The sequence below is a fragment of the Zeus faber genome (genome assembly GCF_960531495.2).
Source record: "Zeus faber genome assembly, chromosome: 14".
Lineage (NCBI taxonomy): Eukaryota > Metazoa > Chordata > Actinopteri > Zeiformes > Zeidae > Zeus > Zeus faber.
In genome coordinates, this window is record NC_137200.1 from 7,522,477 (window position 1) to 7,537,452 (window position 14,976).

At 40.9% G+C, this 14,976-nt stretch overlaps 1 protein-coding gene across 4 annotated transcripts in view; it reads right to left on the minus strand.

Moving 5' to 3' along the window:
* The window catches only part of larp1 (La ribonucleoprotein 1, translational regulator), a 66,267-nt gene that overhangs the window by 23,383 nt on the left and 27,908 nt on the right, over positions 1-14,976 (minus strand). For 2 of the 4 annotated variants that reach the window (XM_080013302.1, XM_080013301.1), the window contains exons 3-5: positions 11,886-11,951; positions 7,054-7,125; positions 3,652-3,802 (exon numbers count right to left, since the gene is read on the minus strand). In XM_080013302.1, coding sequence (XP_079869428.1) covers positions 3,652-3,802; positions 7,054-7,125; positions 11,886-11,951 — 289 coding nt within the window. The remainder of the gene's footprint in view (positions 1-3,651; positions 3,803-7,053; positions 7,126-11,885; positions 11,952-14,976) is intronic. The other 2 variants (XM_080013304.1, XM_080013303.1) reach the window with 1 other exon arrangement.

Sequence of the window (14,976 nt, forward strand, 5' to 3'; positions counted from 1 at the left end):
TTTCGCTCTGGAGACTTTCAAGCTAAGTGAATTCCAGACAAACTCCCTCAGCTTTAAAAACCACACCAGTGTATCCTTGAAAACTGTCTCTGTAATTTCAGTAATTCAATGTGAAGAATTCACTTAAACACTGATCAATGGACATCCCAGTTTCCAGATCTCTGCAAGTTCTGTATAGTTTTAGTAGGTTCAGCGTGTTCTATGGAGATACTTTGTCTCTTTGCCTGCAACCATTTGAAGTAAATTTAGTCCAGTTTAATGTTGGAGGGGGACCCAAAAAGTCTCGTGTTGATATGAACTTCAGGAATATAACTGGGAAAGTTTTGCCAAAAATGAAGTTTAAAATTGTATCCATAGAATAAATTAAAATTATTAGGCCAAAAGGGTGATGTTTGTTTGTTAATTGTGTGTTGCTGTGGGGTTTGATGCTAAGATCAGAGATCAGTGCGCTGGGGCACTGTCGGGTCCAGGGTGGAGTCCACGTGAGCGCCGCCCAGCCTACTGCACCCCTACAATGATCTGGCTGCGCTTCGCCTATCTGACATCCAGGTGTCCTGCGCTGTCCTCGGCTACGTGGATGGGAGCTCGGGGCTTGTGGCCAAGTGGGGCATCGGTTACTGTGTGGCGGGCCTCCTCTTTGCACAGGGCGTTGGTAGGCGGGGGGGCGGTCTGTCACCGCTCCGGGCCTGTGGTCCATGCCTGGTGTCTGTGGCCCAGGTTCTCCACCTGTGGGTGTGTCTTTTGCCTGTATGTGGGGGTGGGTTGTATGTGTGTGCCTCGGGGGTGCAGGGTCTCCTTGCACTCTCTGGGACTGGTTTATGCCACATGCGTGGGTATCACTTTGCGGGCTCCCGGCTTCTCTGCGGGCAGGGGGTCTTCTGTGGCTGCAGGCCATTGGGCTCAGGGCTTTTCTGTGGTCGTGAGGGACTGTAGCTAGCTACAATAGCTGTCTATAGCTAGTTGCCTGGTGCCGCCCCCTGTGGTCGCCTGAGCGAATGCTCTGTATAGATTATGCACATTTTAGTTTTTAGTTTCATTTTTCATTTTAATACACCATGTCCATCAAAAGCTCATCAGCAGTGAGCTCCTACGACCACAATGCACTCGTGGATATAAAGAAGTTGCCTGAAAGAACAACTTTGGGACATTTCATCCGCTGATCCAGAGTGGCCGCTGGATATTCTACGCGCCAACACTTTCAACAAAGAAAATAGCAACAATAATGCAGTCGCGGTTCCACGGGTGATCCGATGGAGGAAGCACCGTGGTAAATGAGGAATCAGAATGAGGACGCAACCTTACCCTCCACCTCTGCCCAGCATTCTTCTTGCCAATGTCCAGTCCCTGGAAGTTAAGATGGATGACTTTCGGGAGAAGATTACATTCCAACAGGACACAAGAAACTGTTGCTTCCTCTGCTTGACGGAGACATGGCTGAATTGCTAGTGCCAGACCACGGCATACGTGCAGCCCAGTCCTTCTCCGTGTTTCAAGCCGACAGATCGGGGGAGTCGGAGAAATCCAAGGGTGGAGGCGTCTGCCCTATGATCAACAGCAGCTGATGTAACCCCAACAACATCTAGACTCCGAAGCTTGAACAGCTGACCATCTCATGCCGTCCATTCTACCTCCCCTGAGAATTCAGCACGGTTATCATCATAGCAGTTTATATTCCACCACAAGCGGACACCAACACAGCACTATCGGACCAGGCAACAGGGCGAACCTTAAAAAAAGTTCTGCCTAATTTCCATCAACACATCACGTGTGCCACCAGGGGAGAAAGATGTTTGGACCACTGCCACACACCGTACAAGAACAGATACAAGACTGTCTCGCTCCCTGCTTTTGGGAAATTGGACCACGCCGCCATCTCGTTGCTTCCTGTTTACGAGCCTAGCATTGTACGTGGAACGGTAGTGACAAGGGACGTAAAGCGGTGGTTGGACTAATCAGAGGCCACGCTTCAGGATGCTCTGAATGACGTAGACTGATGCTGCAGTTCACATACTGGCCGTACAGCTCCACGGACGACGTAGTATCCCAGGTTCCCATTCTGTATCACTGTACCGGGTTATTGCATACTGTGCTGTATTGCGGTTCGGTGCTACAATATTGCTGCGCCGTACTGTTGTATACTGTACTGTATATCTCAAGACACTCGCTCACATTATTCACATGCCACTTTACTGCACATATCTGTAAATACATAGTCCATTCCTTTTATTTATATTTTGTATTCACAATTAGTATATTACCTTTTTTACTCTTATTTTATTCTATTTACTAACTGAATTTAGTAAACTAACTTTAGTTAGTTTGTTAATTAGTTGGCTATTGCGCAAGTTAGTACTTCTTTTGCATAATCTCCGGGTGTGTTGCAATGTCATCTCTACTACATATATGTATGTGACAAATAAACATCTTGAATCTATACGGCTGCAGGAGGCTTCGGAGCCTTTTTCCCCACTGCTTGGAGGTTCTATGATAAAATACCAACCATATACACCAGAACAAAATCACACACACACACACACACACACACACACACACACACACACACACACACACACACACACACACACACACACACACACACACACACACACACACACACACACACACACACACACACACACACACACACACACACACACACACACACACAAATAAAATAAAAACCACACCAGTGTATCCTTGAAAAGTGTCTTATTTCAGAAATTCAATGTGAGGAATTCACTAAAACACTTATCAATGACATCCCAGTTGCCAGTTGTGTACAGTTGCACTTGGTTCAGCGTGTTCTATGGAGATACTTTGTCTCCTTGCCCACAACCATTTGAAGTAAATATAGTCCAGTTGGCTTGCCTTAAATAACATACATTTAATTAAAGCAAAAAATGACATTAGGAAAATATTAAATTCTTATGTTATGTTTGCGTGAAGTGATTACTAATTTGGTTTAAAATTCTGGTCAACATAAATTAAGGCTGAAAATAGGTACCTGCCCCGTCCAGCGGCTAAAACCAAAAAGTCTTGTAGGTGATGTCAACTTCATGCACTTTACTGGGACAGTTATCAAAAAAAAAAAATCTAGTTTAAAATAGTATAATTCCAATAAATTTAAATGTCCAGGCCAAAAAGGTGGAAATGGGTTTGTTAATTTATTGGTGTTAATGTAGGTTTTAATGCTAAGATCAGAGGTGTTTATGTTCTCTTCATTGTGTTTCAGTCAAAGAGACATGAGGAACTCATCACATCGACAGCATAGTGTTCAAGGTTAAGCATCAAGATTAAAACAATGTTAAACTGTTCATAGCAGGACCTTGCCGGGCGTGTTACAACTGAGAAACGCAAATGCAGTCCAACAGGGAAAACTTTTAAACCTTAACATTATTGAATCTTCTTTTTGAAAACGAGAAGGTTCCAACATTGTCACAGTCTTAAAAAATAGGATGCAATCTACGTATTTCATGAGGTTTTGCCAGGTTTTTTTGACTCTTGAACTTATCGGGTCATTTAGGTACATCTGCACTAAAATAAAAATAAAAACTAGAAACGGGGAATTGTGCTGCTTCTCACTGGCAGGTTGCAGTTTTTATTTAAAATCCTGCCTTTTGGAACAAACATTCCATCTATCGAGAGATTTACCTTTTTTCTTTTGTCCATTCTTCTGTGAGTCCTCATCGCCATTCTTCTCCTCGCCGGAGTCATCAGACTTGGCCTTCAGGTTCTCCTTGCTCTCCTCGTTGCTCTCCCTCTTCTCCTTTGACTCCTTCTTCACAGACATCTTCTTGGAAGGCTGGGGAAGAGCAACGCAGTTAGATAGGCTGCTTAAATCTACCTGTATTAAGTTGGTGCCCAGTATTGGCAGTGTAAAATGCAATTCTTAAAATAACTTTCAGTAGTAGGACAAAATTTGCATTTACATTGAGCAGACATACATATTCTACTGCCACATACAATAAATGTACTTGCAAGTGCCAAGAAAGCTTAAATGAAGGAGAACAATAATGAAACTGCATTTCATTAAATGTTTATTCACAACATGTTCAAATAAAGTTTTGAATTTATACTAAAGGTTAAGCACTCAAGTGGTAATTGGGGTTATAACTCCATTATGGTACACTCCGCATCCAGTAGAAAAAATACGCTGAACAAACTTGCAAACCCATATGCACAAGCAGTACTTTAATCAGCACAGATTATCTCTGTTAACGTATGCCATGCCTGAGTTTAGTAAAAAATAAAACGGCACTCGGGGATTCCCTCCCAAAGTTTCTGCAGGAGCCGCTGACCGCAACACGCTACAGCAACATTTGACGCCGAGTTTTTGTATGACAATCATGCAAAGAACAGGAAATTCAGTTAGTGCAATAAAAACTACAGGTAGGTCAGGTTTCACATCCCGAAAGCATGCACACATCACCAGCTTTAGGCTATTTTAAACCTAATGCAAACTAATCATTACACAAAAAGACCCAATTCAAAAAGGTACCACCTCGGTCGTTGCTAGCGCAAAAAATTAAATAAATAAATAAATAAAAAAGGGAACAACCATGAAGTCTCAATGAAAACAAGAAAAGCCATGCAAGATATGGATTAAATTTGCAAGTGTATACAAAAAACTGCAAGATGGGAATTCTGCAAAAACGGTGACATTGAGCCAAAGGTGAATATGCAAAGTTCTTACAAAAACATAATTAAAATGATGATGATCCAAAATTCAAAAATGAGCAAAAGATATAGGGGATTCAATGTTCATGCCTACAAAGTGCATTATTTTTCCAATACCCCTGTAATTCAAAGACGCTTTGCATCTTCAATCCATAATTGCAAAAAAGAGGAAAAAAACAAAAACCTTGCCAAAGATTAACATTGAAGCACTATGCATTGAATTACAGTGATCAAAACACATGTATGTGACAAATAATCTCTTGAACTTGAACTTGAACAGTTACTACTCCATAGCTGTGCTATTATTTGAAATGAATTTACACCAGTCTTCACCATAGAATGCAGTGTTCAGCCAGGCCAAGGTGTGTTTGAATGCTGAGATCAGAGGTGTGTGCTCTCTCCATTGTTTTTGAGTCAGAGAAGAGACATGAGGAACTCATCACATCTACAGCACAGTGTTGTCAACCTTAAAGCAATGTTGTACTCATTGTACATAACACAACCTGGCTAATTGTTGCCATAAAACGCCTTTTTAAGGGGTGCAAGGTTTTGACCATAGATCGTGTGTCCATTGTTTGAAATGTATGGAATGTAGAGGTTTGAGGACATTCATATTTTTTGGCGCTTCAATCAGAGCGAGTAGCTCCGGATAAGAAAATCGTCTTAATTCTTTAAATACCAAAAAGAACCTGGCTACGGAACAGGGGTTTTGCATTGAAAAATCCATACTTGTTGAGGCAATATCAAATATCAAAACGCATGAAAGATTTAAAGACTGAGGATTTCAACGTGTTAAAACTCTACACTTTGACAACAATGCTGTGCAACCCCAACTAAATTCGTCACAATTGGGCATCCATCTTGAAACCATGATAAAAATTCCCCACAATGCAAGCAGAACATTCCCATTCCATTCCCAAATAATCCACACCATTTCCAAAATGCCCAGCAGCCGGTTGTTGCGCCTCATCGCTGTGTTTGCGACCAGCACAAGCTTCCCCTGTCGGACTCGGGATGATACAAAATGGACCGCTCTTTCGTATTTCTCAGGGAAGAAAAAATAAAACGTGCAAAAAGGACTAATCTGTTCTGACCTGTTCGGTTGAGACTGAGTGGTCTGATTGCAGCTGTTGTATACTTTTACTCTGCAAATGCAATTTTATTTTCATTGCGCATTCTATTTATTAAAATGAAAAAAAAAAAAAGTGAACTCTTCATTTAAAGGCAGTATTGTATCCCGGAATTATTATTACACCTTTGAATTTAACGATGCTGAATATCGGCACAAAATATTAACACTGGGCAGCCTCAGTCAAAAAAATATTAGTATTGGCCCTACATGCTAACACCAAAAGTACACCACGCATATTGGTGCAGCGTACAGCCGCAACACGGAGTGTGATTTTTCAGCGGCTACGTGATGAAGTCGGACTGTTGTTGTCATCGAGAGAGGATGAATATTGAAAACGCCAGCGATTTCAATATTTTTTAACACACAAAGCTTGATAGTACGTTTTATGTCTGAAATACCACCAATTTATATTGGTGGTATTTCAGCCAGAAATATATGCTTATTACTTATTGTGTCAAAAAATACACTTCTTCTAATCACTTGTTTAAAAAGGTCATAACCTTGTTGATCTTGTTTAGACTCTCACAATATGCCCTTTGATCGCCAACTCTGCAGGAACTTTAAGTTAAACAAGGTCTTGCAGTTATTCAGTTAGGTATAACATAATGTTTTTATAGTAGTGTAATAAGTAGTGTGATAACTAACCCTTCCATAAATAACTTAATATATTTGAAATGTGAGCTACAACTTAAATTGTTGAAATTGGTCAGTGGGACATTTTTTTTACTGTGTAGCATTACTTCTACATATTAGTTATTAGATTGTTCTTTGTAGTTAAAACAGCTCTTGATCAATAAGCAAATCAGACAGCAGCTCCAGGTCTCGGATACAATAGGCTCCTATAAAACATTTAAATTGATTGCACTCTTTACAAGAACATTTCTATGCAGTTCTATCTTGTGTCTTTACGGAAAAGGCTCGCATAGCCGTGCACGTTTGAAAAACTAGACCTGTCGTGCAAAAGCAGAGAAATTCCGCGCGGCTGACGTGGCTAGGGGTAGCTGCAACAGTGGATTAACATGGATTTAACAGGAAGCGTGCACTTATGGCACACCATGCCTGTATGCTACACCAACGCGCCTGGTCTACTACCATCATTTTGTGCAACTGGTGTGGGTGTGCATGCGTGATGTGCTTTAAGCATTGTGTGTGAGGTGGGAGAGCACAGGGAGCTTTCAGAGGCACAGCAGCGGCGGTCGTCCATGGGTGTGTGTTGGCTTGCAGCGCATGGAGGGTAAACTTACGGGGAATCTCCGAGAATCTCGGACCTGCCCGACGGTCGGTGGGCAGGACACGGTCCGTGCAACTACCTCAACCTGAACAGAGGGAGGGAAGGGAAAGTAAGACGGGACAGGGCAGGAAGATGGAGATGTACTGGTTTCTCACACACACACACACACACACACACACACACACACACACACACACACACACACACACACACACACACACACACACACACACACACACACACACACACACACACACACGCACACGCACACGCACACGCACACGCTAAACCTCTATGGCAGATAGCATGGGTGGAGGTTTTAAAAAAAATTGTGGAAAAAAAATAACTGTTTTATTCGCCGATTCATTTAAATTACCCAGAAGCTTCTGTTTGCCCATTACAATTATTTTATGTAGCAAACATCACACACGCTTTTTTTTCTATTCAAAATCAGCACATGGGAGGCCATGGCACGAGAATGTTTTGAAGACCCGGCGTTAAAGCTGATGTGGACTAGTGTGTTGCTCTCTCAGCAGAACACTAGGGGAGTACAACTTTCCCAGCTGTATAGTGGGATTACTAAAGTAAATCTCATCTAGATGGCTTATCTTGTCTTCCTGCATCAATTACAAAAATTGATAGTCAGAATATTTAAACAAATGCAAGAAGCGATTTGACCATCTTTACCCGGGGGGCAGGTGGCAGACACTGACATGCAGGTGTGTGTGTGTAATGAGGGAGAAAATCACTTTAAGTGGACAACGTTGCCTTCCGGCCCAGGTATGAGAAGTGACTGTGTATTCAACAATAACACAGAGAATGATGCAATGTTGTAGATGGTGATTATGAGGACAGAGGAATGCTGAATCATTCTGCAAAACCAGAATGCAGAGCCATCACTCACACCAGAGGGAAACTGCTGAGACCTTTGTACGCTGACAAGGCTCTGACCACAATGCTGCTCCTCCCCAAAAGGAGGTTGTTTGGAAAATAATTCACCGCTTTGAATGATACAAGAGGCAGGAAAGGCCAACATGAAGAGCATTTTCTTCTTTTCTGGAAAAATAAAACTATTAATAGATAAATGCTGCTATTAAATCACTGGGGTTCTACTTCTTCCTTTCAAGACACAAAGCCGGAGTCATTTGGTTGAAGCCTCAATAGCAAGCAGCCACTTTATGAGGTTTGCTCATATTTTTTAGACCGACGAGAAAGAGGCATTTGTGAAGCGAGTGCGTCTCTCGTGGGAGGGTGGTGATAGCTTAGGTGTGGCAGCCCAACTCAACATCTCCACCCTGCACATAAAGACCATGTACACAGCCACAGTATCAGACGGTGGGTAACGCACAAGCCACGGAAGACTGACAGCCCAAACAGATGTCACTATGCAGGAAATCCAACACAGAAAAGACTAAAGTTCAAATTTTGACGTATGAGTTTCAAATAAGCAGTAGTTCTCCATATGGGGTCCTCCCAGAGGTTCCCAGGGATCACCAGCAAAATAAAAATAAATGTCACCATTATATATTTTCTAAGACTAACACCATTCGAGTATCTACAACAATTACCGTTTTGATCTGCCTATCATTAACAGGTCTACTATTTTATATTATATATATGTTTTTTATTTTAAAAAATTTAATTAGGTAATTTGTGCCGTTACGTAAGGGATTTGCAGCATGACGTGTTACCTGGGGAGCAACATAGCCCAAACCCCCTAAGAATAGCAGCAGCCTACATTAAGGGGTGTGTTTATTGAAGGGGATCCCTAAAAGGACATCCCTTCCCAGGCTTTCGCCGGGGCTCATCTCACTCTGTGCTACCAGACCCCCCAGTTATTCCTGGCTCTGATGACATGACCCATATTCGACTCCAATGGCACTTGGCACAACCGCGGGTACATGCACTCTACCTCACTGCACGTTAGCATCTGGCTGTCTTAAAAAAAAAAAAAAAAAAAAAAAAAAAGGAGGGCAGGAGTGGGGTTACTCCGGTCACTGTTAGCGACAAGATAGCGCCCCATTCACTCCACAGGTCAGAAATAGAAGCAGCCACCTGCCCCTGAGATGCGCCTAGTGACTGCTTACTGCTACGGCTGTAAGTGGAGATACAGATCCACCTGATGTGAGCTGGCTTGAGTTGGGGTTGAACCACTTTAAGTGGACAAATTATGCTCCTTTTTACACATGTTAATATACTGTAGGTTTATGAGGTCCCCAAAACATGTTTGTTTGTTTTTTTTTGCTGAAAATAGCACTCAGATTATGCATTTAAGCCACAGCTAACACGTCTCTAAAAGTCCATTGTGTTCCTGACGCTGTTTAGATGGGAGGAGCCACCCTCAGGAGGCCGTGAGTTATGTGAGCCAATCGGGTTTAAGCATGGCTTTCGGGTTTCAGGTTATTTACTGTAACTAATTTCATTGTCCCATATATTGCATATTGGTGACCCCTGAACTAGTTTGAGGAGACAGCATTATGAAAATAGCTTGCTTTAGCTTAAATTACACGCATGCTGTCCCGGAAAGGTCTATTTCTGGTCAGAAGACTCTATAGTTTGATTCTGGGTAACCTCATGCCACCATGACATCTCCCAACATCTTAGTTCTCTCTTTGACCCTCCCAAACTACCATCTTTACTCGTAATAAAAAAGGAAAACCTAGGGTGTTTTGTATATTCCCATGTCTTTACAAAGGAAATGCAGAGCTAGTTGGCAGACCATTACAATTAGGGGTGGGGGAAAAAATCAATACAGCATAGTATCGCGATATTTTGCGTGGCGATATACACACAGGATACACGGACGGCAAATATTAATATTTTATTATATAAATCGCACATGTGAATTACAGCTGTTGATAGAATAATACAATCTTTTCAATTCAAATCAATAAAACTACTCGTTAGTTACAGTTTGTGCTTCCAATGGAAACATTGCGGAGCTGGAATCAGCACCAGGAAGTCAGAAGAAAAACGAACGTTATGTGTCAGCGACGACGTTTAACTACGTGATGTGTATGGCACAGTTATCATTTCCGTAGATATAAGGACCCGCGAGTATTATTCTCATTACCAGCCATCCATTGATTGTCTGTTGAAGAATCAATAAACATGTTCTACCATGGGAAAAAAAAGGTGGAACTTATTTCAATATTCACAACACGACTGGTGAAAATGGGTGAAAAAGAGAAAGTTCTGTTTAGCTCGTCTCATACAAAGTGAGTATTTTAAAAATGGTGTCTTTGCATGTAAACATAACACGTATTGGATGTGCCATCTGTGTACTGACCACATTGACGCATGTGCAAGTTTGCGTCATGGCATCAGCGTTTTCAAGAAGACCAAAATTGAGAAAAAAGATGCGTTTTAAACTTGAGGGGAAACTCAGGTGAGAAGTAAATAAATAATATATTGCAATATATCTCAGTATCATATCGCAATACTTTGTGTATTGCAAAACATAAAGAATCGCAATATTATTGTATCAGGACCCACGTGTCGAAATTGTATCGTACCTTACCATGCATTTTAAAAGGTTCTTACAATGAGGAATGATAACTTTGTTATCAGGCCCTTCAAAGAGCCCCAAATAGAGAGAGAGCCCCAAGGACATTGAGGCTAGCCAGCAGCATCAAACATACACTGCTCTGTCTGGGTGTGCAACAGTTGTATTGTGTAATTACCCCCCTAAACCACCAAAATACCTTTTCTAGCCCCAACCATCAGGGCTATTAGCGGCTGAGTCATCCACCATCGGATTATATTCAGTGAAGTAAAAATATACATTAGAATACTGTCATCCAACAGTGTTCTTAATGATGATGTTGCATGAGTTCTGTGTCTAATGCAGAGGTCAGACTACGTGATTATGGCCTGATATTCCACTGGCCGACAGGTTTTTGGAGATCGCTGAGCAAAGCCCCAGATTGGAAAATCATACCGCGCTACCGTGAGCGACGAGCGTGTGGCGTGAACTACTCACAACGTGATCTGACAAGACATTAAGCAGCATTAAATTCTGCTTTCATTCTCTTTTTTTTTTACAGTGATTAAGAATACAGTAAAAAATAAATAATCCTGTTCCACGCATCTTAGCGCGTCAGTCACTTTTCACGTGTGTTTGTGACAAAACGTATATTGGAGACCCAACAGACTCTTCTGGGATTCCTCCTGGTGCAATATCCTGTAAAGTGTGACCCCCTGTCGCCGAACAGTCATGTAGTGTGAAACCACAAGCCTGCAAGATTCCCCAATCACAAGACAGAAAGTTGTGTAGTGTAAACAGTACAGCGATCTGATGACTTTGAAAGTCTTGTAGTGTGTCCATGGCATAAGCCACCAAGCAGTGAGTCTTTCACAATCAAGCTAAATTCTACCATTTAATTTAAAGTCATTTTCATGTGGTTCCCTTGGAAAAATAGAGGGAATTTCTCCTGATTTGCAACATGCTAAATATTTCCAGTTTAAAGTGCCCGATAGAGACCAGGTTAGGAGAGAGGGACACAGAATTGTGTTTCAAGCAAAGTGCGTGAAGACACTCGGCTGAATTAAAAATATAAATAGAGCCACGCTTCAAGATACACAGAAATTAAATACAATTAAAAATAATATTGAATGGGTCATATCACAATGTGTGCAATAGAAAACTAGGATTTCACTCTTGAAAAGTCAAAAGGTCACGTTGGCATTGTTGTGGCTGCTAGCATGGGAAGATGGTGCCTGGGGAATCAAACTGGCAGCTCTGACGTTATTAGTACCTCCTCAACTCAAGACTGTGGCCAAACTTGTTGTTGACCATGGCTCCATATGTGAAATAGGCACTGGGATTAAGGATTACAGACCCACCTGTGGGTCTTTTGTAGCGATCTCTCCCGGGGTGGGCCAGTTGTTGGCATCGCCAAAATCTCCAACCTTAAAGAAACACACCAAATAAATTAAAAAGAGAGTTAGGGTTGGAGAGAGGACATCTCCTCATACTGTAGCAAGGCTGGTTATTCAAGTTTTACACTCAAGGTAGAAGCAGGTCTAGAGCGCAACTAAAGAAAAGTAGAGAAACTAAATAATTTATAACATATATATGGATTTCTTTTGGATGATATAAGATCTTCCATGAAAATTTAGCCATGCACACACACTCTGTAATTTCCCTCTTGGCATGAATAAAGAATCAATCTCAAATCAGCAGACTCTTCCCTGTACAAAAATACTTCTGACACAGTAGCATCGACATTTTGAATATGAGAAAATAAAAGTAAAATATTTCCTGGAAGGGTTGAAGTGTCAAGAAACCTGAGCAGATGCAGGGAGAAATTTGATATGTTCTCTGTCTTTATTTTGCCGTACTGCCAACAGGATTATTACTGCCATGCATCAGGGTGCTGTCACATATGTGCAGTGCTAGGGCCAATCAGCAATTACCAACTGGAGGTGAATTATGAATTAAATTTTCCAGGAACATCAATTTGCATCCAGACGATTAAGTCAATTTCCTCAAACAGCTCTAGTCACACAGCTACTGATAAACTTTATAGCCTAGTGCAAAATACCAAGCTGCTTAACTGAAGGAATTTATTGCACTTCATAAAAGGGTGAGAAGCTGAATTATTTGCCTTTAATCACAAAACTGACATGGTGATCCTGAGTGTTGATAAATTGAAAATGGATGCTGTAGTCGTTATAAGATTTTAAAAGTACAGTAAATTAAGTCTGTTCGACAAGCACAATATGGCAATGAGATTCAAAACACTGTTGAAATAGAATTAGAAAGTAGGGGAAACATGTGAAATAAACTATGTTTGTCTTCTTCTTCTTGGCTTTTGATGAGTATTTAAATCAGAGCAACGTTGGGAAAATATCTTGAGTACCACAACAGTGTAACAGGCAGTCTCCGTGGTGTTTGAGTTACTGCAGCGAAATGACTCCATCAGTTATTCACAGCGCAGCCGCCTCATGTCGAGGCTCATCACATCGTATGCGAGCTACAAGGCAAACTATATAAACGCATTGATCTGATTAAGTGATACCCCTTGAAATGCATCATCTTGTAAAGTTACCCCACATGTTTACTAACTAGAGATGCACCAACTGCAATTTTCTTGGCCAATTGCTATTTCAGATTTATTTTTTTTTTTTTCAATATGCTGCTGATTTTGATTTCCAATCTGCTGTACGTCAATGACAAATACATCCCGTGATCTGATTATGCTCACGTGATAGGAAAGCTGCACATACGGACGGCCACCGCAATTTTCAATTACCACAATAGTGCGATTGTGGATTCTGAGTTCATATAAAATTGAATGAGACTTTCACCAAGTTTCAGTATAATTCAATGTAAAGGTCCAGTTCAAACTTCAAGTGAAACTCTCACTTTAAGTGCAAATAAACGTTTATATTATATCTATATGGTACTCCGCAAATAAATTGCAATCATTACAAAATAATTAACAAATTAAATAAATGGCCGACTCTTCTCACTTTTGTTCACTGGAAGTCCTCCCATCACCGTGCGTTAAACCAACTGAATCAAATCGAACGGCTCGTTTTACTGAGTGACTCGTCAAGAACCGAGTCTCAAAAAAAGAGTCAAACTTTTCATCACGAGCGGAGCTCCGCTGTGACAGGGGTAGATACCAATCTGCATCGTGTTAGAATATTGTCAGGCGATGAATAAATGCACTGCTTCACAGCAGATGTGAGAGGAGAAGAAGGGGATACAGAACTCAAGGTTGTAGAATCTGGTCCAATACAAGGGATCATGACATTAAATTACAATAACATATATACATTTTTTTAAATTGCGTAGTTTTGGCTGGCATTTCGTACCTGCGTATTTTGACTAAGAATTGCGTAGTGGGTACACAAAATGTGTGCAGGTTGGGAGGTCTGCAGATACTTGCTCAACCAAATATAAAACAAACAAAAAACACACTGGAACACACACGCACGCACCCACACACTGTCAGAGCATTTCAGCGTATATACACACATGCACGCACAGACAATCACAAGTCCAACATTCACAAATATTCACATTAACAATGAACAGTTTCACAATATATAACTACCCGATTGGGTTATAAAAACCTGTTCTACCATACACAAGTATGGTACAACACATTAAACTGCATAGTAATGTTAAAAATGAAATCAGACCAAAACTATAGGCTAGATTATCACACTAAACCACCCTTCAAATATCATAAGCATATTTATAGTTGCTGCTTCTAAGTTTATAGAATGTGTTGGCCTTAAGACTTAAGAATGCTTGGTATAATTGCTGATGATGATTTGCTTTGACAAAAACAAATAAATTAATTAAAAGATTAGGGTAAATTAAAATTGCAATAAGATCAAACTGCTTCAATAAAAATGCTTATCTAACCGGCAACTATGAATCACGATTGTATCAAATTCACTCTCTATGAAATAGACCTTTAGGCTACAATAGGCCATTGGTATATCATCCCCAATACCAAGAGCAGACAAGTGGCTTCACTTAAGCTTTTTGTCACCTAAAAGGTCATTTGATGCCTCCAATTGAGGATAATGGATTGTATCTCCATCGTTATTTTTTAATTCCCTTAAATGTAATGTAATGCACTCACTCAAAGCTTAACAGAACTTGGAATCTGCAGTGAAAATATGTCATCAGTCCGTCTGCACAGAAGGGCTGGGCGACATTGAAATCTCCAATATTTTTGACAATATTGACAGTATGACAATATTATGGGGATGATTATTGGTGCTTTACACATACCACATTTACACATAAGAAATATTTGAGAAACAATCAACAGTGATATTTTGAGCAAGCATGTGTTGATTACTCATGATTTTACTCTAGCAGCCTTTATAGACATATGTCATGACATTATGATAAACAAAAACCCACAAGCCACAACCTGCCCCCACACACCCACACCCACACAGAAAA